This window comes from Phaethon aethereus (genome assembly GCF_964289735.1).
Source record: "Phaethon aethereus genome assembly, chromosome: 28".
Taxonomy (NCBI): domain Eukaryota; kingdom Metazoa; phylum Chordata; class Aves; order Phaethontiformes; family Phaethontidae; genus Phaethon; species Phaethon aethereus.
Window position 1 is genome coordinate 2,817,090 of NC_138604.1, and position 27,018 is coordinate 2,844,107.

Here is a 27,018-nt window from a genome sequence, read left to right on the forward strand (position 1 = left end):
AGTGTGGTTGGGGGGGGACACACACGGCGGGGGGGTCAGAAGCGGTCCTCGGCGTCGGCGACGCGGGCATCGCGCAGCTCCCGCAGCCGCTGCAGCACCCGGCGCAGGTCGCGCTCCCCCAGCTGCCGGTTGTCCCGCGTGCGGACGCTGACGGTGCCACGCGCCCGCTCCCGCCGGCCCACCACTGCGGGGGGAACCGGTGGGTGGGGGGGGACTCCCTGCCCCCCCCCCCCCCAGGTGTGTGTGTCCCCCCCGACCACCCACCCACGGGTGCACCCACATGTACCCACCAGCCAGTGGCAGGTGGGCAACGGGTCCCAGGGATGGCCGGGGGGTTCAGGAGGGTCTCTTGGGGGGGCCAGGGGGTTGCAGGGGATGCCAGGGGGGTCCCAAGGGTGGTCCTGTGGCGGGGGGGGGTCCTGGAAGGAGCCCAGGGGGTTCCCAGTGCTCCCCCCCAGCACATCTGGGTTCTGATGGGGGTTGTCAGGTGCTGCCGACTCAGCACGGGGTGGGGGTCCCCGAGGTCTGCTGGGCTGGGGGGTGCGTGGGTGTGTGTGTCCCCCCCCTTACCCAGCTGGAAGTTGTAGTGGGCAAGCTGGGCCCGGCGGATCTTCCTGGCCAAGGTGGCCCCCGCGTCCCCGTCCAGGTCAGCCAGCAGGCCGCCCCCCCGCAGCGCGGCCTGTACCTGCCCCACGGCGGCAGCTTAGGGGGCAGCACAGGGGGCTGGGGGGCGCATGGCAGGGGGACAAGGACTGGGGGGATATGGAGGGGCTATCAAGGGATATAGGGGGGATATGGAGGGATTTGGGGGGCGTGGAGGGATGTGGGGGGGCACAGAGTGACGTGGAGGACACGGAGGGATGTGGGGGGCACAGAGGGACACGGGGGGCACGGAGGGATGTGGGGGGCACACTCACCTCCCGGGCGTAGTCCTCTACTTCGGGCGCCTGCGGGATGACTATCGCCTGCAGCGGGGACAGCCACAGCGGCCTGGCGGGGGGGGGGATTGGGGGGAATGTGTGTGACATCAGAGGGGCGTGACATCAGCAGGGTGTGACATCGGCGGGGTCTCAAGGCTGAGGGGACCCCTGGGAATGGGGGGTGCCCCAAGAATGGGAGTATCGCAGGGATTGGGGTTGCCTTTTTTTATAATTTTTTTGGGGGTGGGGGTGTCTCCGAAGGGTCCCGGTTTGCCCCCGGAGGGGGCAAACCGGGACCCTTCGGAGACACCCCCACCCATTTGGGGACCCTTCCCAAACTCCTCACCATCGGCCGCCGCAGCTCTCGGCCAGCACGGCCACCATGCGCTCGACGGAGCCCAGCACTGCCCGGTGGATCAGCACCGGCCGTGCCGCCCCCCCTGTCGCGCTGGAGCGGGGAGGGGACACACAGGGATCAGAGGTGGGCGAGGGTCAGGGGGACACTCTCTGCCCCCAACCCCCTCAGCCCCATACCTGGCATATTCCAACCCAAATCTCTCCGGCATCTGGAAATCCAGCTGGACGGTGCCGCATTGATGCTGCCGCCCCAGCGCATCCCGGATCCGGATGTCGATCTATTGGGATTAATAAAGCGGAGGGGGAGTGGGGGTGTCCCCAGAGCGGGACCCCCCTCACCCCCAAAATCTCGTACCTTGGGGCCATAAAAGGCGCCGTCACCCGGACTCAGCTCCCAGGGCTGCCCGAAGGAACGGAGGCTCCGCTCCAGCTGCTGCAGGGACGGAACGGGGGGACAAGGGCGCGTTTCGGGGCGGGACGCACCGCCCAGGGGTCACCATGTGGGGCGGGGCGGGGGGACAGACGCGCCGTAGGGGACACGGTGGCAAAGCCGGGACGCGATGCCGGGGATAACGCCCGCAGCGGGGACCACGCTCTGGCCCCGTCCCACCTGCTCAGCGCGGTCCCAGGTCTCGGGGTCCCCCAGGAAGCCGGGGGGCCGGGTGGCCAGGGCCAGGCGGAAGGAGAAGCCCAGCACGGCGTAGACCGTCCGCACGAAATCCAGGCAGGCGTCGATCTCGCCCTCCAGCTGGGGACGAGGAGTCAGCGGCGGGGGGTAACAGGGGTGTCGGGGGGAGACGGGGGGACCCCCACCTGCTCCAGCGTGCAGAAGATGTGAGCGTCGTCCTGCTGGAAGCGCCGCACTCGGGTCAGCCCCGTCAAGGAGCCGGGGGGTTCGTTGCGGTGCAGCACCCCAAAATCGGCCAGGCGCAACGGTAGCTCCCGCCAGGAGCGTGGGCGGTGGGCGAACATCAGGCTGCGGAGGGACAGACGGATGGTCAGATGCATCATCAGACCGCCGCCCTCCGCCCCCAGCCCCACATCCCCCCCACTCACCAGTGGGCCGGGCAGTTCATGGGTTTGAGGGAGAGGGTCTCTGCGCCGGCGCTGAAGGAGAACATGTGGGTGCTGTAGTGCTGCCAGTGCCCCGAGAGCTCCCAGAGCCGCGGGCTGAAAACGTTGGGGGTCACCACCTCGCAGAAGCCCCTCGCCTGGTACTCGCTCTGCGGAGACGGGGAGGTCAGCCCAGCCCCACGGCGCCCGGTCTGGGGGGCTGCGGGTGCTCCAGGGCACGGGAGGAACGGGGAGCGGCAGCCGTGGGCGCGCTGCAAGGACGGGGCAGGACAGGGACGTGGGGTGCAATGGGGTCTGGGTGCGGTGGGGGCCACAACAGACCTGGGGTGCAACAGGGTGCATATACAGGGTCATGGTGCAAGAGGGTCTGGGTGCAGTGGGGTGAGGCTGCAGTGGGGACGGGGGGCAAAGGCAGAACCCGATTTCTCCCCCCACCCTCGGTGGAGGGGACGGAGACACCGCCGGGAACAGTGGGGGGCTGGGGGGGGCCCATACCCTGATAAAGTCGACGAGGGCGTTGTAGACGTGGGCGCCGCGGGGCAGGAAAAAGCAGCTGCCGGGGCTGAGCTTGTGGAAGAAGAAAAGCTCCTGCTCCTGCAGTGGGGTGGGGGGGCGTGGGCGTTACCGGGGGGTCGTGGGCATCCCCCTGCCCCACCCCGGTGTGGGGCTTTACCCGACCGATGCGGCGGTGATCCCGCAGGGCGGCCTCATCCTGCGCCTGCTGCCAGTCAGCCAAATCCTGGGCGCTGGGGAAGGCGACGGCGGCGACGCGCTGCACCGACTGGCGGCCCCCGGCCCCCCGCCAAAACGCGGCCGAGCTCTGCCGGGGCGTGTGTGGGACAGAGATCGGGGGGCCCAGGTGCTTGGGTTCCCCCATCCTGCCCCACATCTAAACCTACCGTCAGGACGCGGAGGGCTGCGATCAGCCCTGTGTGCCGGAGGAGGGGGCCGCGGCAGAGCTGCAGGAGGGGGCCGCACCTGCAGGGACGGACAGACAGATGTGGGGACGGACGCGGGGTCCCCACGGCCCCCTCTCTGCCCAGATGCGCCCCCTCGGTGCCCCCCACGCTCACCTATAGACGGTGGCCGTAGGGGTCATCACCTCCTCCTCGATCTGCTGCAGCTGAAAGCTGTTGTCCTGGGACACCCCCCACCCCCAAGGTGGGTGTCACCGACGGGAGAGTGACACTGGTCCCCGTTAGCATCACCCTGGTCCATAACCCCAACCAGGAGGGTCTCGATGTCCCCAAACTGGGGCTGCCTTGCCCCATCCCGGGATGAGGAGGGGACGCGCTGGGGGTCTCACCTTGAAGAGCTCGGCCAGCTGCTGGCGGGTGGCCTCGAGGCGCTCAAAGAGGTGCCCGGCGCGGGCGAAAGCGGCGCAAGCGTCCTCCAGTGCCGGCAGCTCGCCGCGTTGCACCGTCCTGCGGGCGTGGGGACGGGCTGGGGACACTGCGCCCCACGGGGGACGTGTGTTTGTGTGTGTGTGTCCCCTGCCTACCTGTCACCCATGTGGATGTCGCAGAAGAAGCCATCTTCGGTGGCCTGGGCGCTGCAGAGCGTGGCACCGTAAAACTCTTCCGCCACCGCGCCCAGGACGCAGGCGCCGGACCGCCAGAAAGCCTAGAGGGGGACACAAGGAGGGAGGGACACACAGAGGGGACACGCTGTGAGGGGAGCGGGGTGCGGGTCCGGCCCCGTGTCCCATGGGACTCACCTCCCGTCCCTCCGGCGTGGAGAAGTCGAGAAGCTCCAGGTCGGCGTCACTCTCCAGGGGCCGGTCGAGGTCCTGGAGGGTCCCGTTCACCCGGGCCACAAGCACCGCCTCTGCCAGGCCCCCCCTGTGGGGACACGATGGGGACATCGTGGGGATCCTGGGGACATCGTGGGAATCCGGCAGACCCTATGGGGATCATAGGGACACTGTGGGGACCCCGTGGGGACACTGGGGACCCTGCAGGGACCTTGTGGGGACACCAGGAACCCCACAGGGACACAAGGGACCCCATGGGGACACTGTGGGGACCCCATGGAGATACTGGGGATATTGTGCGGATCCTGCAGGGATCTTGTAGGGACCAGGGATCCCGTGGGGACCCTGGGTGACAACAGGAACACTGTGGCGACCCTGGGGACATTGTGGGGATCCTGTGGGGACACTGTAGGAGCCCTGTGAGGACCCTGTGGACCTTGCGAGGACATTGTGGAGACAATGGGGACACTGTGAGGAGCCTGGCTGTCCCTGGCCGGGGAGAGCCGGGGCCCGCACGTACCCCAGCTGCGTGGCCACCTGGAAGGGGGTGGTCTGCAGGGCCCGGCCGGGCAGGCGGCCCCCCCCGGGCAGGGCGATGCAGATGGGGGTCCCCGGCGGGAGGCGGCCGCCCCCGGCTCCATCCCGCTGCTCCTGCGCCGCCCGCAGATGCTGGAAGAGCCGGAGGCGCTCGGGGAGGCCGGGATCCGGCCCGGAGACCTGGGGACGGGGAGGGTCGGGGGTCAACGTGGGGTCAACGCGGGGTCAGGACGCCTGGGTGCCCTTCAGAGCGGGAGGGTGCCGGCGGGTAGCGGCAGGCAGGGGGGACGGGGGTGGGGGGGGCAGGACGGCGGTGTCCCGGGGTGGCGGGGAGGGGGTCGAGCGGGCCCGAGCGCACCCGGTGTCGGCGCGGGGCTCCCGCGAAGAGCAGCCGCCCCGCGGCGCGGGCGGACGGCATGGCGGGAGGCTCCGCCCCTTCCGCCGCAGGCCGGAAGTCCCACGAGGCGGGCGGGGCCAATGGGCGGACTCTTACCGTTCAGAGGCGGGGCCAGGCACGGATGATCCCTCCCCAGGGGCGGGGCCCAGGAGCCTGGGTCCCACCCCTCCCCGTGTGGCGGGAGCGGCGCGTGCCGCCTCAGCCTCGTCCTTCTCCACACCTCCCTCCCCCCCCCCCGCCCCCCGCGGAAGCCGCATTGGACTCGCCCACCCGTGGGTAAACCCCAGGGACCCGGCGCGGGCAGGACGGAACCACCGAGAAGGGCGGGGGGTGGGGAAGGGGGACCCCCTCCACGCCCGGTCCTTAACGCCTCAGCGCCGCCGGCGCTCCCACAGCTCCAGGTTTCGGGAAGAAAACGGGGCTTTCAGGCAGCAGCGACCCCCGCCCGGCTCCGCCGGGCCGGGAGAGGGCACGGAGAAGCCCCCCCCGCCCCTCCCCGGGCGGCCACGGCCGGGGACCCCCTCAGGACCGAGCGCACGCGAGGAAGAAAGGATCCGCCACCTTCTCGGTTTTGTAATTTTTATGTAGATATTTAACCCTACACCTTTATCAAACATATATGATGGATTCTAGCAACTAAAAAAACAAAAAGAAAAAAAAACAAAACAAAAAAATCAAGTAAAATTCCCAACTTCATATAAAAGCCGCCAGCGCGGCTGCGGGGCGGCCCTGGGGGGGGGCAGCACCCCGAGCCCCCCTCCGCGGGCTCCGTCTGCGCGTTGTGAACGATCCAAGAGATGGAATTAAAAAGTGATTATTATATACACACACGTAGAAAGTCAAAACAGTGTTCCCAGGGGGAGGAAAAAAAAAAAAAACCACAACCAAAAAAAAAAAGAAAAGAAAAAAAAACCAAAATCCCCAAATAAACCAAAAACCAACCAATGGACGACAAGATTTTTCCCCGGGGCAGGAAGGGGGGGACAGGCTGGGGGACCCCTCCTCGCTCCCAGGGCGCCGGGAGCCAAACAGTCCGGCCGGCGGCCACGGAGATCATCGTAGGGTGAGTTTTGTTGGTTTGATTGATTTTCTTCTCCTTTTTGCCTTTTTTTTTTGGTGGTTTTTGCCAGAGGGGGAGCGGCAACCGTCGCTGCAGAGGAAGGCACAGGAGGGGGGGGTGTCTCGGCCATCGCTTGGACCCTTCACTCCTCCCTGCAGCAGCGATTTGGTAATCGGCTAAAAAACAACATCCCAACAGCACGCGTCATCTTTCCTTTCGGTTTTTTAGGGTGTTTTTTTTTTCCTTTTTGTGGTTTTTTTTTTTTTTTTTTAAACTTTTTAAACTACTACTGGAAGTTTTTATTTCAACAGCAATGCTTCTTTGTTAAAATTTTTTTTTTTTTTTTTTTTTTTCTTTTCCTCTAGTCTTGCACCAACTGGGTGGGTTGGGGAAATAAACAACTGGGAAAAAAAAAAAAAAAGAAAAAAAACCCAGAACATTTAATTTAGGAGAAGGTTATGGGGCTTTTGAGGGAAAAGGAAAATTAAAAAAAAAAAAAAAGAAAAAGAAAATATGGAAAAACCAAGTGAAAGCTCTACTCCGCTGCTCTCTATAGCGTCCGGATGCCTTCGCTCGGGAGCTGGGCGTCTGCTTCAGTACCTGGGGGGGAAGAAGGGGCGTTTTGGGGCAAAGAAGGGGGACCCCCTCCCAAATGGCGGCCGGGGTCTTTTCAGGCTATGGAAGGGGTCTCTGCTTACGAAGGGCTCTCGCGGCCTGAAGTCGGCCCGGGGGGTCCTGACCAGCACCCCGCCACGGCTGCCACCGTCCCTGTGAGCGGGGGGGCCCAGGCCACGGGCCGCCCCCAGCTGCTCCCTGGAGATGGGGGTCAGCCCCACGGCTTCGCGGGGGCGGGACAGGGGGGCTGCGGCGTGGTCCCGCTGTTGGGGTTGGGTGACCGGCTCCCGGGGTGCGGCGTGCACGGCGAAATGCTCTTTCATCGTCCCTTGGTGGATCGTACCGTGCTCCTTGGGGAAGGCGCCGGCACTGTGCTCCACCGCCATGGGGGGCGGCGTGGGGAAGGGGACGCCGCTGTGTTCCCCGGCCGGCGGAGGCTGGGTGGGGAAGGGGACGCCGGCGTGCTCCCCGGGGACGGGGGGCGGCGGGGGCGTGGGGAAGGGGACTCCGGCGTGCTCCACGGAGGGAGGCGGGGGGACGCCGTGGGGCAGCGAGAGCGGAGCGGAGGTTTCCTTCGAGAAGGGGTTGGCGTGATCCACCGACGGCATGCGAGGAGGGACCGAGTGATCCCTCGGGAACAGGCTGCCGTGGTCCTTGGCGGGGGCGGCTGGCGGCCCGGCAGGCGGACCCACTGGGTCCCGCTGGAAGGGAGTCCCGTGCTCGATGGGAGGCGGCGCAAGGGGCGGCGGCGGCGGCATGTGGTGCTCAAAAGCGGGGCTGAAGTTGTTTGTTCGGAAGTTGTTGACGCTCTCCTGGAAGGACGGCACGTGCTCCTTGTACGGCGCCGGGAATCCCCCCATGCCGGGCAGCTCCGACGTGCCCGAGGGCCCGTTATCAAAGGCGCTCCCGCTGCTGCTCATGTCGAACCACCCCGCTGCTCGGCTCGCCTCTCGCCCGTGTCCTCTATTCCCCTTCCCCAGAACCCGGATGGACTCCACGGTCTGGATGGGCTCTCCCGACATCCCCCTGCTCGAGGCGTTGTGGTAACCCAGCGTTTCAATGGGGGCCCCTTTCTCCTCGGTGCTGTCGGGCAAGTCCAAGCAGGACGAGGAGACCCTGGTCTCTATGCGGTAGTGCTCCTCCTGTGGCTGCGGCTCTCCCTTGGGAGCTCCGGCCGGGCCGTGGCTGGACAAGCCCACCCCCTCACTGGAGCCACTTTTGGAAATCTGGCCAAAATGCTTCTCCTCGGAGGGCTTACGAGAAGCATTTTTGAGCATGTTCTTGAACTCAATGGTCGACGTGGCGGAAATGGAAGAACCCAACGATTTCTCTACGCTTGCCGCAGGTGCTCTGCCTGCGGGGCTGGAGAGGGCGTTCTGAGAAGAGAAAAGCGAGCGGTGGGGAATCGAGTGGGGCGAGTCCGGGTATTGCTTCTGCGAGAGGCCAGAGTGCACCACCGATTTCGGTAAGTTGTGATTGGAGTCCGGTGTGAAAAACGTGTCCTTCTTGCTGGGCGAAGGGGAGCCGTCGGAGGCAGAGTCGTTTCCCCGGAGGCCGTAGCTCCCGTACATTCCCGGAGACGACGCCAGCGGGTCACAGCTCTCGCTCTGATCAAGAATAGACCTCATCGACTGAGGGAAGGATGACTTCACACCAAACTCCTGCGATCTTTGACCATAGCTGGACAGGACCGGCTGGTACTCTGCAGCTTCAGAGAGTTTACTCGATTTCAAGATAGACTTGGCCGGCTTCTTCTCCAGGTTTAGCATGGCTGATGGCGGTGGCCCGGAGTAATCGAAGTCACGGTAATCTTCGTCTTCTTGAAAAGAGGTGTCTGGGTAAAACTTCTCCTGGGAGGAGTCCATTAAAGAGGAGGGTATCTCCATGCTGTCTGCAGATTGCTTGTACAGGCCAGCTGGAGACTCTCTGCCGAGGCCGAAGGGCCGGTAACTGTGCACGGAATTGGAAAGTTCTTGGGGATATCCGTCATCCCGGCTCTGAAGAGGTGACCTCGTGCTGCTGGGAGTAGAAGAACCAGGGCTCATGATTTTCGACAGCAGGGAGATAGTGTCAACGTTGCTCGACGTCGGCTTATCCATCATCTCATCCTGGGTGGGCGTCCCACTTCGCTCATCGCGCACCGGTGTTCCATCCACATTGTCCATGGAAGTGCTGGTAGGACCACGCTGGAAGTCAGACGAGTGACTTTCCGTTGCAATGCTGGACCCTAAGCTGCTGAGAATTGGAATATTCAAGTTCAGACCGCTGAAGCCGGGATTTCCCTTCAAAAAATTGTGTATCTTCATCTCCAGGCTGGGAGAAGGGGGTTCAGATTCCAGCTTCGCTTTTGAAATTTCAGAGGATTGACCCAGTGAGGTTTCTGTTGGCAAAAGGGAAGAGGGACTGGTAGGGTGGGAACTGGAAAATCCCAGGGAATTGGTTGGCGGCTTAAAACTGGAGCTTGACGGCACTGGGGTATGTCCAACGGGAGCCTTATTAACTGAAGTTGAGGAAACCTCAGCGGTAGATGAGTTTGGAGAGTAACCAAAACTTTTGGATATAAAGGACTGAGTATTGGAAGGAATATTCCTCCCCTTCAAGCAAGGAACAGTCGTGTTGGCTGGTGATGCTGAAGTGCTCTGCGACGCTGTTTCGCTTGACTGAACGGTATTTCCAGCAACACTCTGAAGTAAGGATGACAAACCTGAAAAAAAAAACCAAAAAAACCGCTGCGTTCAGATATTCAGGTAAGAGACAAGTCAACCCGAGCCGCTGTCAAGGGAATAGTTTTGGCATTTGTACCACAGATGTCGTTCCTTAAAACAACTTCATGTTTTAGCCAGGAAAACGCGAGGATTTTGCTGCATTAGTACTGACGTTAGCACCCACTTTTGCCAGGGGCTTAGGCTGATCTATAAATATAAATTGCAACATACATCTGAACACCTTGGGTAATAACTCATCCTGTCTTTGTAGCCAGGTGTTAAAAAAAACACTGTGTTACTGACCAGGGTTACACATGCAAGGTGCAGGAGCAGCACCTCTGGGAAATTTTCTGCTCTAAAAAAATGCTCTTGGAGGCACGGGGAAACTACAAAGAGCTCGCTTGGTTTCCTGTCCCATTCAGCCCCCTTCCACGAAGTGTTCTGGATAAGTGTGCTTTGGTCACGGCAAAAATACAAAGATGTCCAGAAAAGTAATAAAATTGACTGGTCCGTAACATGTATGCTACCTGAGAAAAAGTCATCTGCATTTGCCAAAGACGTAATACATTCCAAAGAAGTTTTTCTCCCAGAAAGCAGAGCGGCACATTTCAGCATGGCCGCTGCCATGAAATACACAGCCATTCCCTCGAAGACCCACTCCGTTACCTTGCAATGCTGGTGCAGTCTGAGCCTGGGTTTTGGAGAGAGCAGACAAAATACTTTCAGGAGTTATTTCAACTTTGGAGAGAATATTTGCTAACGGATTTGTAGGAGCAGATGGAGTCCCCATGACAGGAGTCTTCAGGCCACTAGTAAGAGCTGTTGGGCTCGTCGGGGTTCCCGGAGAAGGTCTCGAGGCGGGACTGACACCTAGGACGGAAGCACACACCACTCACGTACGTTGCTTCGTTAACGGAACGGGTTTTTGGCTCAACTTTTCCACAGATACAACTGCAGCAGAGCTCCACCGAGTGTGAGCAAGGAGAAGCTCACGAAGCCAACAGTCGTGTGTCACAGAGACTGAGCCAGATCTTTTAAGTAGTAACTCATTCATTTTTATTTTGAGACAATTAAAGCTTCAAAAGATTACAAAACATAAATCCATTGTTAGCTCCATTAACCAAACACCTGCGCTAGTATTGCTTTCAGCACTCACCTGTATTTTTCATTACAGAAGTTAAACTGCTAAGAATGGAGCTGATCTTTGCCAGGTCCACGTTGGCCAGGTTGGGCAACGCAAGCGCTGGCGACGGAGGGACAGGCGCTGCGCTCACCACCTTCGGAGCCGGAGGAGTTGGAGGAGTCTGGGCAGGTGTCGTCACCGTCACCGAAGTTGTGCCCGCTGCAGCAGTAGACGGCACCGCTTTGGGGATGCTTTCAGTCTTCGCAGGTGCCGAAGCTGGAGCAGTCTGCTTCTCCTTCCTCTCTTCCACTGCATCAGGGGAGAGGGAGAACAAGACCAGAACCATCACTCGGTCCCCAAAGAATTACTCAGGGTACAGGATTTTCAACGGGATCCTCATCATTTGGCACGTTAGGTCTGATTCCCATAAGCTATGTAAAAACATATTCGATGAGTGGTTTGGGAGATGGGAGCAATCATGGCTAGATTGGGACTTCCCCGATTGCGTCAGAGGACCGGGGCTGGAGACCAAGACCCAACAGCACCAACCTGCAGCCCCACAAGGGCTTTGCACATCCGCTACATCCCAAAAGAGGCTTGAAAGGGCCATTTTGTCTCAGTGTAATTTCTACAGGACAATTACTCTTGCTGCTCCCGCAGAACGTACCAATAATTTTAGACGAATCATCTTCCACATCAGAGAGCTCCATGTCTTCCACATCCCGATTATCTGTCACAGGCTCCGGAGATACAGTCTTGCGGCTTCCGGCCACCGGAGACCGGGAGTTATCCTCCTCCCCCATCCCCTGAAAAGGGGACTCGGAGCCTGTTGGAGATGGGGCGTCCATACTTGGAGAAGGGACAGGAGATTCCTCCGGATCAGGAAGCGTTGCTTTCAACTGGTCTAGCTTTTTCTTTAGATTGCTCACTCGATTAGCAAATGTTTTATAAGCCTAAGAAAGAACAGACATCGGACTGAGTGTCTTTTATAGGCAGAGAGCGTGCCTCAATCACTTCCGTAACAAGAGTAACGCACAGCCTTAGAAATCCACTTCGAATTACCTGTACCCTGCAGTGAGAACTCTGCAGTAAGAACTCAGCTTTTCAGTGTGACTTGCAGAGCAAGGACCGCAAAAAAAGGGGAAGATAAAACGTTTTTTCCCATGACTTAAACCAATCTTCATTTAAAAAAAAGAAGTTTTATAACAAATATGCTGCTGGTTTGGGGGGATTTCTGGTAGGGTTGGGAGGGGTTGGTTGTTTTTACAACGCTTTACTGAATTCTTTCTTTGTTTGTTCATCTAGTTCGCGTATCAATCACAACTTGTGCAGTTTCCAGAATTCAGAATTTGTTAAGACTAACTATAATTTTGCCACAGTTTAAAAATCCAGAGGGGCTACAAAATTCCAGCAACAGGTAAGAATTGAGCTTCTGACTCACGGATTTTTGCAGCATCTCCTTTTCTTGCCCAACCCTTCAACTCTGCTCTCTTTTGAAACCATTTGTACAACTATCACACCAAACTTCTTAATTTGCTAACAGAGATGATGCATTTTCTAGCTTCTGAGATGCTTAATGAACGCAGGTAGACGTCAGTCCACCTGAGGGGGATCGAGGAAAAGCGTACTTACATTTGCTACCACCTTGACTTCCTTATACTGTGCTTCATAAAATATACCGGCGTTCTCCAGGGCTTCCGTGAGAGAGGGGCCATTTTTCACTTGCTTGTCTAAGCCATTTACAAACTCTTCCAGCTTTGAACTTGCTTCTTCAAACTCCTTGGAGAACTTCTTTCCTCCCGTTTTGTCTGCAAGGAGATTAACACCATGTAAATAAGCTGCCAAACAGGAAATCAGCTCTCAGAAGTGCATCCTCAACAGCAGCGACCGGGAAGTTCAGACAACGGACACCACATCACGCCGTACGCTCCCCAGACTGCCCCGTTCACCCGCTGCTATCCATTACAAAAAGAGGCCAAGTTGCTAGCACTATATATTGTTTTTAAACTAGTTGTTAGTGATAAATAAGCTCAAGACACAGAAGTGTAGAATTTTACTCTTTCAACTACCCAGAGAGCACACTTTCATTTTGGAAGAGGCAAAAATCTTGAGTTTTATTTTTCCTTCATTACCATATTCCAAGGGTTCCTACCATCGTTGGGGTTCACAACATCTATGAGTTACCTCAGCTGTAAATGACCATTTTCAAAGACTGCAGTCACAAATTACCAAGCACAGCTAGAGCTATCTGCAGTTTTACAATTAAACTTCCTGTTAATACAGCTCAATATTAACTCAGTTCATTTACCGCTAATAAGCACTGCTTGCTATTGGACTCAGAGCCAGCATTCTCAAACCGCAGCTGCCGATGGATGCCTTAACTTAAATCCAAAATTATTTAAGGGGTTCTGAATTAAGAACACTGCATGTTTTTAACAATACATGAGGGCATATTTGAATAGCACAAAATACACCTTCATCGCTTCCGCTTTGTCTGAGCTCTCTATCTGTGGGTTTCTACGAACAGGTTCAAATTAACAAAGGTTTTAGGCTCCTGCTTGGTGGTTCTTAACTGCACTTTGAAATTTTGGCACTTTACAGACACAGTCTGATTTCTGGTCTAAAGCTCAACAGAACCAAGGAGCTCCTACAACTGTTAGGATACATATGTGCGCCTCTCAGTTATGTCGCGTTTCGTACGTTATACGCTGTCTTTACCTTTTAAGCACTTAAGTGTTTCAGTGCTGCACACATCCACTCTCATAGTGGAAAGCTGCTTCTCTTTCAGTTCTATCTGGTCTTCCGAGCGCTTATATAATAGCAACTCATCAATGAGAGACTGTGGCTGAAAAAATCAAACAAGAAAAGCATCCTCATCACATTCCACGGAAGAGAAGCCCTGCTGCACAGAGCTAACAGCACAGACTGCTTTAGCGACAAACAACGCCCTGGTTCAAGGCCATTTCCGAACGAGAGCTCACACAGAAATGAACAGGGTGAAACTCTGGATTTTTAAGCTCAAGTCAAACAGATGAGCAGACTCGGGCTCAGGCAGGGGCTGTAATTCTACAAGTCTCCTGGCTATGACAGTTAAGAGTAGGGACAGGCCTTTTTTATTTTCCTTTTTTTTTTTACTCTGCTAATGCCCATGCATTTCATTAACGCACCACACTCCTTTGTGGGACCTAATTTAGATGAATTTCTTGCTACCAACTCCTCAGCCACCCTAAACTCCTCCTTCACTAGGACGACCTGACCGTATGCCTCGGTCAGCGCCGTCTGTAACAGCCAGCCCCTCCAAGTGCAGGACCTGTGGTTTTCATGCAGCTCCCGAGAAGGCAAACTGCTCTCTTGTACAAGGTTACCCCAAATGAAAACGAGTGTTTCCATTGGGAGCCTCCACACCGCTCCAAATGCTTTCCAGATGCCTTCTTGTCCCTAACAGCGCACAGAAGGGGTGGCAGGCCTAACAAAACTCACAATGGAGTCTAAGCAGGCATTATGCCAAGGAAGAAAAAGACACCAAATGCCCAAGCTTCCCACCAAGCCGATAGCGCTGGTGGATGTAAGCTACAGCCCAAGGATGGAGGTTAGTGCAACAGAGTATTTCCACTCGCAGACTTACTCTGAATTCAGCAACGATCTTGGACTTCAAAGCAGCTTTCGGGTTTGTGGATGCTGTTGGAATAAAGAAAAAGTATAAAGAATCCAAGGAGCTATAGCCCAACTAAAATTAAGTCACAAAAGGCAGTTCTAATAAAAAAATATTTTAACATAATTCAGCATAACACTCGCAGGCTATTTTCCCCTCCACACAGATGTCCCTCAATGCTCTGGCTTTCCGTTAGCTAATGGGGACACAGTCATGTGCAGCTAGGTTGTGACTGAGGTCAACAAATTCTACTATCGCTTTTTATTTAACGTGCTACAAAAATTTACTGTGCATACCTTTTCCAGCTCTACAGTTGGGAAGACAAGTCCCTGCAAGGGTTGATCTAACAGCCTTATCCAATGAGTTTATACCTCTCTACAAGGAACGTTAATATTACTTCCTAAGTGCCAGACTTAGAGCTGACACACACAGCTCAGCGTTTCCTTCAGACAGGACCTCCCTTGGGTACTTACTAGGCCTAACCATGATCTCAACCTTAAAAGCTCTTATACCTCTAGTCTGACATCTTATTAACAGAGCCAGGGGAACAAAACCCATGGTCAAGAGATACTAAATCCATTGGTTTCTGGACAAAACAGGAGAAACATTTGATAAGAAGCAAAATGCTAAGCCCTTCATCCATGCTGAGTATAGCACATTTTTGTTTGGGAAAGCAGCTTGTGATGTTAAGCCAAGTAATAAACGCTTCCAAACTCTTTTGTTAACCTTCTGATCTCAGCACTTGTACAGGCGGGCGCAAGCCGCATCTTACACCTAATGTTCCACCATCTCGCTTTACGGACCATTCAAGGCTTTAGCATCTAATGAGATGAGTGAAATTGGTATATTATAATTGCATTTCCCGATAGACTGCACTCCTGGTACTGTTGGACGGAAAAGTGCGTTATCTGCACTGACAGCTTCGTTTTCTTTTACCCTAGCACCTAGTTTGCTATTGAAGATGTGTTCCTGAGCACGAAGGTAGTGTCCACCTCCTGCTGCCAAAGTACATGCTTCTGTCTGTCTTCTCTCCATCTCTGAATAGTCTAACGCCAGTTTCCAAGAGGTTCCACCAGCTCTTTGCTGTTCATAACCTCTGGTCTCATAAAGATTTTTTATTTTTATTTTTTTTCATATTTCATTCCTTTTAAAAAGTGGTTCTCTAGCAACAACTCCTTGGTGCTTTACATATTAGTCTGTAAGGAGCTTTACAAGCCTGGAAGACGCATGCTGGCTCATGTTTTAGTCCAGGTACTCTGCCCAGTTTGGGCTCGCCTTTCTTCTGTTCCTCAAGAAGGCAATTTCTGTATTAGTTCAGAGAGTTCACATTGTTTCCTTACTTTGCGATTTCTTCCACGGCTTATTCGGTTGTTTGTTCAGAGTTTCTTTCAGCTGCTTCTGAGTTTTGAAAGTGGTACCTGGAAAACATTTCATTTTTTGCAGTCTGGCCTTATGGGATTCCTTTAAGAATCTGGTTTTTGGTGCCATATGGTTGCACGGTAAAAGAGTGAACAGAAATTTGTTTTAAAATACCTCGACCAACTTCTTGAGATGAGCTGCTGGATGCCCAAGAGAACCTAAGTTTACTCAGGAATACAGCAACCTGTGGGATGGTCTTCCAGTTTTAAATCAAGTTTCTGTTTGCCCTTACACTAAGACAGTTCAAATATCATAGTAATGACCAGAGTAAAAAGGAAAAACACAAGGCATCTAAAAATAAAACCACACCGCTCGGCTCTTTAGGTAGGCTTTTATGAAATCAGCATTCAACAGGCAAGTAATGCAAGTCAGGAAAATAGCCACAATACCTAATTTAGGAGTAATCTGAAATATTTTTGTTTTCATGTTACAAAAATTAGAGATTTCAGAATACACACATGAACTTCACTTTTCAACCTGCAACACCCAACTAAAGCCTTTTCACGTGCCAAAACCTGAACCCGAGACACCATGTTTCTCCTGCCATGACGACGACTGGCTCTCAAAGCCACACGTGAGGATTTCCTGAAGCACCTGTAGCTCTTAATGACGTAACCAAGTAAAGCAGAAACGCGAAATGGTTTCCTTCAAGTATTTGAGTATCGGCTAATTTCTGTTTTTAACTGACTGTATGTGTTTCCAGTTAACATTATCCATTTCAGCTTTTCAGCAGAGTTCTTTCGTAAGTACTTGAGGACACTTCACCCTCCAGCTTTGCTTCCAGCCTCTTTACTACACCACAAATATTATTAGTCAAAACAACTTATTGCTAAGACAGACTCAAAGGTAGAGCCAAGGGACACAAGCCCTCTACCAGGGCACCATGTTCAGGACTTATAGGACCATTTTACCTTCACGTTCTGTTTACTCTCAGCTGGAGTAATTCCAGCTTACGTGAAAGGATTCAGAGCTGTCTTTAGAAAGGTACAAAAAATGTGAAGCAGATGAATTCAGTGCTGCTCACGTGCAACACCTCACTGCTTTAAAGTCTGTGCCAGGTGCAAATGCAGAAAGAACCGATAAACTCACTTTACTCAGGGATTGCAAACATTTTCTTTAACCTCACGCATCAGTTTTTAAGGTAAGAAATGCAAAGGGTGAGTAACTTACTCAGAGCTTCTTTTAGTGCCAAAATGGTTTCCTCAGGGTACACATTTCTGTCCTCCCAGATTTTGAAGATTCTTTCGATAGATTTGGAAACGGATGGATCCCTGAAAAAGAAGAGCATAGTGGGTTTTCTTTACACCCACACTGTAGTTTCTTGTGATTTTAGAATGGATAATAATGTAGATAATTATGTGTTTAAATCAAAACTTTAAAAGACCCTTCAGACCGGGAAGTTCTCTGTCTGGGTGACAACTTTAGTTCTACTGCAAGGGGTCCCAAGCGAGACCAGGGCAGCAAGCCCACATGCTTGGAATTCAGTATACACACACTTCCACATCGTAATGGATCGTGGCCACAGGCATGGCCTTTTTGGGGTAAAACTAGAAGGTTTCAAAGGGCTAGGACCACCAACAGGATTTATTGGAAGAAAAAAACATTTGTTATTCTTCCAAAGCAGCTTTCTATATGGATGCTCTGGGAAAAAAGTGATTATTCTGGGGGGCGGGGGGGAAATAAAACATTACTCTCTTCACAGAGCGGAGTCACTACTTCAGAGAGAAGTGACTATATAGCAGTGATCAGAGGTGTTCATCAAGACGACGAGCTCTCCCACTCATCTCTGATCACACATCCCCTCTGTGCCCAGCAGCATCGGCCTTGGGACTTAAGCAATATCATCTGTAAGAATCTCCAAAGAAAGAAAGAAAAGGAGATAGCCTGATGTCAAATAGTGTATCTTGTCCAGGTGCTTCTGTTTCAAGGAAAAAAAAAATGACAAATAAAACATCTGCAAGCAACCACTCTCAAAGTGTGTTCTCCCTAGACCTTCAAGTCAACACAAGGGTGGAGACCCAAGGGACAACTCTTGGGATAAGACAAGAAAAACACACGATCGCACCAGTCATCACCCTGCTAATCACCCAAATGAAGAGCGCTTTCTACAAAGCAACCCACATTAAAGTTCACGCTCCCCAAATTTAGCGCTCCAAGGGCAGCACGCGAGCCCAAACCCTGCCGACAACCAGAGGCAACTGTCCCAGAGGACTCGAGCTTGGAATAATGAACTCTAATTGGAAAGTAGAGCTGCCACCGCCACTCCCTATGGGACCCGGGCAGCAGCTGGCACTGCAGTGGGCCTCCAAACCCAGTGCAACAGGGCTGCTCCACCCTCTTGGGTGGTGGGTGCTCTGTCAGGCAGAGCTACGGAAGAAAGCGTGCTTCACAGAACCGTTCGGGTTGGGAAGGTCCTTTTTAAAAGACCACCTGAGCAGCCGTCTGGTTCGACTTCGAGCCCTGCTGCATTCATGTTCCAGCTCAGTGCCGCAGGAAAGAGAGTCGTGTTTTCTGGCCACTTTTATGGCTTTTTAAACTGACTAGAAGAAGGTTGGTGATGATTCTGCCACAGAGTAACACTGCCATCCCTGGCCACACAAAGCTTTGCAGAAGGACAGACAGAATGACACCACCTGTCAGGGCCAGCAAGGTGCATGTGGAAGAGACAAAAATCTTCCAGTGGGGTCCATAAACGGTAGCCAAGTCACACCCCCGTGGCACACAAACACTGAAAGGCGGAAACAGCAAGTTCACAGAACTTTTACCTATTAAATCATTCCTGTATCAATTTCTGGAACAGGACCTGGGTCGGTAAAGCCTGTTGGGGCTATCAAAGGATCGGGAACTTGCAATTCTTCTGCAGCTTTTCCTTCTCTCTTTTGCTTTGGTAGCTGATACTCCCAGAATTTTTTCTCAGTCCTCCTCCTCATTGTTGGCATCTAGTAATGGTATTTTCAACTTTCTCTTCTGGCAACTTACATTTAAATATAAGCTAATGAGCAGTCCAACTTTAACCTTTTCCCTGCCTCACGTTACGTTCAACCATCTGCCGCTTCAAACTCTGTTCCAAAGACACACAAACCGGCAACATCACTTTACTACCAAGGAGCTGCTTTGTATTTTCACTATTGCCTGCCCCTTAAAGGCCATCTGGCTTGAGAAAGTATTTGGAAACCAAAACAGAGGGCAGAAAGGCAACCTGCCTCACAGCAGGGCAACGACGGGACGGGGCTCCCCCCGCCTGGACACGTGCCAGCATCAGATCTTTTTGTCCAACGTTACTCTACTAAATTAGAAGTCTCCGATTTCCAGCGGAGTACAAAACCACCTTTGAGAATGCGTTACCTTGAAATAATGTTTTAGCAGATGGGTACGGCAGCACAGGAGGCAGAGAGAAGCTTGCAGGAGCCAGGCAGGGATTAGACTGGCATCTGTGACGCTGCTTCTCATGGTGGTCGACCACAGGCAGATCCCTGGAGACTGTGAAGACCTCCTCCTCCTCCCTGTCTTGTCACACCACTCCTCGCTGCCAGCTCCTCCCGGAGTCTGCCACCATCCCCGTCAGCAGCAGCACAAGCCACCGCTGTCTGCACACAAGCACGAGGAGGCAGGGGAGGGCAGAGCTACAGGAGCATGCACGTATTGGTGCAAGACTTGCCCCTCGCACCACTTCATGTGATAATTCTACTCAAACGAGACCCCCCACGCAGATTAAAAACCAGCTCTACGCCCGCTCTAGCACTCTCCGTGTAGAGAAGCTCAAACCCACACAGTCATTCCAACAAAATCCTTGAAATTTTGCTGATGTTTCTAGAGAGTTTGAGATGTTAGGAGAAAAATCCACATTTTTTGGAGACGTTCAACCTTCCAACACACCGTTACTTACTTCACTAACGAAGCAGCTTCAGGAAGCACTTCCGCAAACGTATCACGAAAGACAATCGCATTTTTTCTCTTGCAGTTCTGTATGACGTCATTGGCCAAGTAAAAAAGGTTCAGTCGATGAGGAAAGGCAGCTAAAGACAAAAAAAAAAAAATTCAGATTCATCATCCAGTAGAAATAGTCACGTCAGCTGCATTTTGATAACAACATTTATTGGCCTGCTTTTGGGCATTTTTTCAGCATTTCCGTCAACGGCACATCCAAGGGTAAGTCCAACGGTCTGACTGGGGACTAGAACGGAAGAGTTCAATTTACAAATCATTTCCAGCTCTTCCCCAAAACTACATGTTTGGTAACATCAAGCCTTGACTCAGATTTGGGCTTAGGAAGGACACAAAAAGCTGTTGACCCTGTGCTATTTCTACAGTTCCTGTGCAGCAAGAACAACTCTACAGTCAGAAAGATCAGCATCACCTGTGGTAAGAGCTCAAACACAAAACGGCACAAACTTATGCACGGGGGGGAAAAAAAAAATCAACCACCCCAGAGTGCATGTCTGGTGCGGTCTCCAAAAGTCCAGCATTGCCCCATTTGGCTACTGATTCAGTGCAACCTACCATTTAATAGTTTAGAGGCTACTTATTCATATTTGCTAAGAATCATCATGTATAGATCTCCCTTTTTTTAAGCTGTAATGGCTTGAAATGGTCTCTAAGATGGGCAGCTTTATCAGGGAGGTTTTACCAGGCACATACCTACGTCCATAGCTGTCCAGAGGGCACTTACTACAGACAAGGAGAGACCTTCTCCACATCCCCTTAAATGCCTCCTATTAATAAACCAATGTTTAGTAACATGTTTAATAAGCGCTGCCGGCTGCCTGGACGGCCCTTTCCGAAGTGCGATTTAACACCAGCCAGGCACCAGCTTTTGTGCTGCACACAAAGGACCCCGGATCCCCCATCCCTTCTCCTCCAGAGATCGATTTCTCCCAAAAAGCCCTCCCTGTCCCTGCTGAGCCAGCACTGACCTTCGCACCCAGACCTCCCACCCACCATCGTACTCCAAATGCGCCTCTGATCTTCCTTATATTCGGCTCCAAATGTAATTATTTCATCAAATCTCTTCTTCAGTTGGCCAGTAACAGCGCGTGTAGTGCAGTAAGCTCATCCACAGGCTAATTAGCTTCTTTACTTAATTTAACGACACAATATGAGGATTTAAATATAGAAACGGTGACAATAGATGGTTTTGTTCCACGTGCCTGTGAGCTCTATCCGGCTCCCACCTTCCCTGAGTTACACCCACTCCGGCTATACCCCAGCCGCATTAGTAATCAGAGTTTTTATCTACAAATCCCTTAATTCTCTATCTCGCTTCATTTTCCAGTTGTCCCTACCTCGGCAGGGCCTCTTCCCGCGGCGTGGCTGCACCTCACAGCTCTCCTGGTGTCCAGGTTTCCCATCGGGAAGCTGTTAGCATCATCCCTGGTCCAGAGCCCTTGGTGGGAGCTTAACCTTACTGACACCACTCCCGCATTCATGATCCGTCGCAGAAAAACCCCAAACCACCCACCGCATCGACTCAATCTCCGGCAGCTCTGCGATCTCCTCCTGCTCAAAGCCAACCAGAAATAAAGCCAGGAATTTCACAAAACTCATTCGCGCCTTAGACCACACCTAAGGAAAAGCCACTACATGAGTATTTTCCAGCCAACAATAAGGTCTCATGCTCTTAGTGGAAACCAATTGTTAAATTTTATCACCTGCCTCTTTTCCAATGTTCCTCTCCGCTGCAGAGAAGAGGGTCAGTGGCCACCAACAGACTTCTGGCAAGGAGTCCACCAAAGCAGGATCGTAGCCACATAAATACAGGGTTAATTCATTTTTAGCATACTGAATGCAATTATTTGAAAGCCTTATTATAAGGCAGAGAATCCCTGCTCATGAACGACATGGCACGCTCGCATATGGGAAGCTGGGCATGAAACGCTGGTGCTTTCCGGGACTCCTCTCTGTACACAACTCTTGCCCGTGCTCTCACACACCTTTCCTGCAGAAGGGCTCAATCCCAGATGAGGAATCAGCACCAAGCAAGCAGACCTGGGTGCAGCACCCATCTAGTACAGGAGTCCCGGCACGCAGTGATCTCGCTTTAAAAGCTTGTGCCAGGAACGTTTTGACCGTATGAGCTCTGCACTGATCTACTGATATTGAAGGATAATTTAGCAAGTTGTTTGGTCAAAATGAAGATCTTTCACAGAAGGCAGCCTCTTCAGGAAAGCAAAGTTGAAGATATGTGCAAAAGCTCAGTTTGGTTTGATTGTCAAATCTTCAACCGGTTGATGTCATGAAGCGAAGAGCCTCCAACAGCCCCTACAAGCGGCACCAATTCTTCTTGCTCATTGGTGGCACCCGCCGAGTCTCACTACAGACCGGTGGGTGAGCAAGAAACATTGTCCAACCCCAAACCTGGGGCAGGAACATCATGGTGGGCCAAAGGGACAGCCAGCCCCTGGGATGGCCTTACTCCCCATGGCTCCGTCCCCTCCGCTGTCCTTGCTGGCAGCAGCTACTGGGACACACAGACAAAGGTTTGAGACCTGAGCCAGGCATCACACAGCCGCTGCCTCCAGCAGTACCACAGCAGGCTTCTCACCTGTAACATTGCTCCTCACGTCTTTTCTAGCTATTTTTTGCTGAAAGTACTTTTCATCCCTCCAACCAAGCTACTCCAACACCGCTCCCATGTCCTAGAATAAGCTTTTATGGCAACAAACACGACAAGCCCAAAGATTTGTTACCAGAAACTGTTATTTACAGCCTTCACCCTAAACATGCTTACACGGCAGATTTGGGTTTGTTTGTTTGAGTGAGAAGCTGAGCAAGGAACACTCCGCTATGCCCGGAGGGCTGGAAATCCAACCGGAGCGGTGCTGCGCTCGCCTGCCTTCCCAAAAAGATTCAGGGCCAGCTTTCCCCAAAACACCAGCCTCAATAATCTGTCAGATCATCATCCCATCAAAACAGGTTTTCTGCAATTTAATTAAAACACAGCACTCCACTGCTAATTCACCCACTGGTCACTGGATGCTCTTTCGATCTCAGCCATGTTATTCACCAGCAGAGATAGCACTGATTTCAGATCTTGTGAGATAACATGAAACAGATCTTGGAAGATATATAAACCTTTGATTTAAATGATTCAACGTATACACAGCCTTCAAACGCAGCAGAAAAACCCAGAGCCAACTTCAAGACAAATGCCATAAGGAAGGAGCGCAGCTTGCACCATCACCTCCGCCACTGTTTCCACAAGGCTGAACATGGACCTCAGCCAAGGCAGAATTAATTTAGCTCCTCGATTTACAGCTAATATTTATAAAACAAGATTCACCCAAATTGCACAGTAGGAAAAATCCATTCTAGACCAATACCTAGGCTACGGACAAGCCGCACGAAGAAAACCAAGCACCTTTGGGTCCAAAACGCACTTTGTACAAGGAGTTTCAACCACATTATGCAACTGGCTGCATCTAACGGGTGAATGGCTTCTTAATTACTCTTAGACTGTCTCAGCTTAAACCAGAGAGGAAATATAGACAAGGAACAGGAAATTTTATAACTGAGCCCACCCCAGATTTTTGCTCAGCTCCAGGACAGCTGCCTGCTCCACTGACCAACAGCTCCAGGCAGCCGGCACGCGATGCATCCAATTTAGATCACATTTAAGAGCTGCTCACATGGATGCACCGATGAGATGACCCTCCTGCAAGAAAGCTCTTGATTCACAACAGAAACTTCCCAGAGATAAAGAGTTATCACAGCGTTACCTCGCAGAAACATTTATGTCATGAAGTGCTTGGCCAACAACTGCAGCTGCGACCGACTCAGAACAAGCCTTGTCCCGGGAAGGAAGATATCCATACCGAGAGCAACGTATTTGAATACCAGCATTAATTTTTTTTTTTCTGAAAGGATCAAATTCTTTGTCGAAACAGCCGCATCTTCAGTTAAACTGGACATTTCACATCATCTGAAACAAGTATCTAATGGTGAAGTGCAGAAAAATCCATTGCGATATGGTAAAATGCAGATGCTAAGAAATATCCACAGCAAAATGCAGCCATTTCCTCTCAAGAGCGTGCAGAGGGAGAGGGACGGACCACCTGCCCAGGGTGGAAGCACCCACGAGACCACCAATGCTCAGGCAAAATCCCTTCACAGCCTGAGACAGGAGCACCAACTGCCCTGCAGGCCAGCCCAACACCTACTTACTCTGATTTATAGAAGATAATGAATAAAAAGGCCAATTTCCCCACACACACTTGACATTTTCTGCAAGCCTCCTGCAAGAAACCACCCTCAGCACAATGCCGGCATGGCTGGAGAGACACCAGGCAGGAACTGCCCTACTTGAGGGTTTCACACTTAACAGAGATGCGCATCTAAGGGATACAAAGGCACTTCTCCCCCCGATTAAATGCAGGCGCCTTCACCTTCACCTGGGAAGAGCGCTGAGATACAGCCCCTGATCTACCACATCCATCCTTTCCAAGGAGCTCCTTGGAAAAAGCATCTTTTATATATTCTTAGAAGCTTTAGAGTTAACAATATATAAAAGCTGGAAAAGGAACCCAAAAGCAATGTGCACTTGCTGGTTTTACTACCACTGAACTCTTCTGGTCAGGACTGTGACTTCCCATTGCATGAGAACACGGAGAGGCTGTGAGGTACTTGGGGCAGAGAATCAAGCGTAGCATGAAAGGAAAAGCAGGAAAAAAAAAAAGCCCCACAAAAGTGGGAAGTAACCAAATAATCAGGGGCCAAGGCACAGCAGCATCACAGCTGCTGCCAAGGGATGTTTTTAGCTGGTACCTCGGATAAGATGCTTAAGGATGAACTTGGACAAACAAGAGGGGCGTTGAGGGGAGATCCTCACGAGCTGCACAAGGAAAGCCTCGAAAGCACTTGTACCAAAGTAAAACAAAAAGTCCAGGCTGGTACCAAGGACTCAGGGGCAAGAGCTGACAGCAGATGTGAGCTCGCAGGGCAGGAACAGAGCCCTGCAAATGGGAACAATTAATTTACTTTTGATGAGCTTGGGAAGGAGGGAAGGAGTAGTGGAGGAGTGCAAGGGAGAAGGAAGGGGCAGCACCAAAGCAGCATCTCTGGAAGCTCAGCTGCCTCAGCCACGAGCTGAGAGACGACTGTCAGCCACGGGGAAGCAGCAGGAGTTCAGGGAAGAGTGTCCGCTCCACGAGCCAGCGACACGGGAGCTGTAGGACAATAAACATGGGGGAGTTGTGCTGGCACAAAGGCTTTGCGCTCCCGGCTGGGCAAAGCGAGGACCTGCCCTAAAGCACAGGCAGGGAACAAGGATCTGCGTTGTGTTGAGCCTGACCTATGGTGAGACGTTCATTGAGGTCCTAGAGGAGCCAGAATGGCAGCTGTGACAAGAGACACCAACTCCAGAGGAGTCTGCACATCCCGAGGAGAGACAGGGGCTGGATTTTGTTCGGAGGGGGCATGCTCAGAGCGACAGGGAGAAGACGGCTGAGGACAGACCCACAGGACTCGCCCAGTGACAAGTGCTGTCAGAGGGATTTCCAGGAGAAGTGGGCAACGACAGCAAGGCAGGATGGACCAGGGCCAGCTTCTCCTCACCAGCAGGTCGGTATGGACCAGAGCACTCGGGCTCTTACCTTACTTTCTTTAATTGTATGGTGTATGTACGACAAAAAACATAAATCAAGATTTGGGGGAAGAGTGCCCCCACATTTTGCAGAATGGCTTTGACAGAGAAAACAAACTACCCCAAGCTTTACAAAAGGTTTGGCACAAACCAGAGCGACGCTGTGGGCTGGGATTGTTATCTTTGTGTTACTGCAAAGCTTGCTTTAACTCCTGTGACAACAGGCAAAACCTTCACATGGCAGCAAGACAGCGGAGATAACGCCACCTTGTTTAGACTCACGAAAACATTAACTTTCCCACTCTTGGGGCACCGCCGCGTCGCCTACAGGCGCTCGCCAAATCCGCGCGTTGGCAACCAACGCTCATTTGTGCCCACAACACAAGCTTTGCCCGTGGAAGGGGACAGCGACAGTCCCTCGCCCCCACAATGCTGAAGGCATCTTTCCCCCCAGCTCTCAAAATAACGTTTTAGAAAATCCCAGCCAAGCACATGCAGAATTCAGGAGGTTGAAGGTGCCACCCTTCAGGTGTAGCCACCCAATTTGTGTTTTTCCTAAGCGTGAAAAGGTGATGCTGAGCAGAAACCCTGCCCACGAACCACACAACGCTGACAGATTTCCGAGCGATCAGAGAACCTCAGATTTCAGTTTGCTGCCAGATGTCGGGTCCAAAACCTCCAGCACAACCACGTAAGCTGCACCCCGTCTCCTTCTGCCCCCGGCATACCCCCAACCGCAGCCAAGCGGCAGCCGACAGCCTCCTGCCCCACACACGGTCCTCGCCCCGACACTGGGTGAAGCAGGACGAGGCTACAGGGAGGTGAAGGAGCATCTGCCCGAGCGCAAGGGACGGTCCCCCCCGTCCCGGTCGCCCCCGCCGCCCCGCACTCACAGCGGCGCAGCCACTTCATCCAGTGGTAGACGATGGTGCTGTGGTGCCGCTTGTTCTCCAGGCACCAGGAGGAGAGGCCCTGGATGGACTCCATCGTGTTGGTCACGGCCTGCAGCTTCCTATCGAGTGAGGCCTCCAGCGCGCCGGCCGAGGAGGAGGCGGCGGCCGAGGAAGAGGAGGAGGAGGCCCGGCCGCCGCCTCCGCCGCCCGCCGCCATCTTCCCGCCCTGCTCGCCCAACCGGGCCGCGCGGACGGCGGCGGTGCAGCGCTCCCCGCTCCGCTCTCGGCCCGGCCCGGCCCGGCGGGGCCCGGGCGGCGGCGCCTCAGGAGGCGGTGGAGTCCGCCGCGGCGGAGCGGGGAATGAGGCGGCCCGCTGAGGGCCGAGGAGAGGCGGCGGGCGGCGGCGCCGCCCCGAGGGCGATCGCTCGGCCCGCGGCGCGTCAGGCCCGTCCCGCTACCCCGGGCGGCGGCTGGGAGCGGCGGCGGCGGCGCGGTCACCGGCCGGCCCCCCCCGCAGGCAGCGCCCGCCCCCCCGCCGCCATTTTGTGCCGGGCTCCCTCACACAGGCCGCCGCGGCGCCCCCCGCCCCTCCGCGCCTGCGCCGCCGGCTCGCCGCGCAGACGCACACCCGCCCGGCCCCGCCGCGCCTGCGCCGTGCGCCCCGCCCCTTTGCGCGCGCCCGCGCCGTGCCCCCGCCGTGCAAGATGGCGGCCGCCCCCCGTTCTAAAAGGGGGGCGTCGGGCCTGGGCTGGAAAACAGCTTCGGCTTGAACAAGAATCCAGTTAATGGTGTAAATAAAGGAGGGGGATGCGGCTCCTGCCCCGCGAGACCGCTACGGGCAGCCTGCGGCCCCCGGTTCCCTCACAGACACCCCTGACAGCAGGTGTGCGTACGTGTCCCCCTCCTCCTTTCCCCAGACGGCAAAGCTTCCACTGC

The 27,018-nt window shown here is 53.8% G+C and overlaps 2 protein-coding genes across 2 annotated transcripts; both read right to left on the reverse strand.

The window, feature by feature from the left end:
* Positions 1 to 35: 35 nt before the first annotated feature.
* Positions 36 to 5,059, reverse strand: TARS2 (threonyl-tRNA synthetase 2, mitochondrial; the record flags this gene model as incomplete). The annotated part of the gene is made up of 18 exons (XM_082011623.1): positions 36 to 184; positions 571 to 685; positions 918 to 990; positions 1,267 to 1,368; positions 1,455 to 1,555; positions 1,633 to 1,710; positions 1,888 to 2,025; positions 2,091 to 2,253; positions 2,334 to 2,500; positions 2,847 to 2,945; positions 3,025 to 3,171; positions 3,251 to 3,329; positions 3,425 to 3,489; positions 3,658 to 3,775; positions 3,853 to 3,974; positions 4,069 to 4,192; positions 4,625 to 4,821; positions 5,000 to 5,059. 18 exons carry the CDS (start codon positions 5,057 to 5,059, stop codon positions 36 to 38), a joined length of 2,097 nt encoding a protein of 698 aa, XP_081867749.1.
* Positions 5,060 to 5,600: 541 nt separating this feature from the next.
* Positions 5,601 to 26,305, reverse strand: RPRD2 (regulation of nuclear pre-mRNA domain containing 2). The gene is made up of 11 exons (XM_082011624.1): positions 26,083 to 26,305; positions 19,499 to 19,628; positions 16,783 to 16,883; positions 15,534 to 15,611; positions 14,167 to 14,219; positions 13,260 to 13,386; positions 12,174 to 12,349; positions 11,209 to 11,494; positions 10,575 to 10,850; positions 10,085 to 10,288; positions 5,601 to 9,417 (listed from the first exon to the last, which is right to left on the reverse strand). The coding sequence occupies exons 1-11, from the start codon at positions 26,297 to 26,299 to the stop codon at positions 6,692 to 6,694; spliced, it is 4,374 nt and encodes a 1,457-aa protein (XP_081867750.1). The 5' UTR covers positions 26,300 to 26,305; the 3' UTR covers positions 5,601 to 6,691.
* Positions 26,306 to 27,018: the final 713 nt, after the last annotated feature.

Coding starts and splice junctions, on each gene's coding strand:
- RPRD2 (XM_082011624.1), bottom strand. CDS start 26,299: ATGGCGGCGGGCGGCGGAGGCGGCGGCCGGGCCTCCTCCTCCTCTTCC. Junction 11,495..12,173: donor AAGTCAAGGTGGTAGCAAAT/GTAAGTACGCTT, acceptor GTTCTTTCTTAG/GCTTATAAAACATTTGCTAA. Junction 10,289..10,574: donor TTCTGTAATGAAAAATACAG/GTGAGTGCTGAA, acceptor CTTCCGTCCTAG/GTGTCAGTCCCGCCTCGAGA.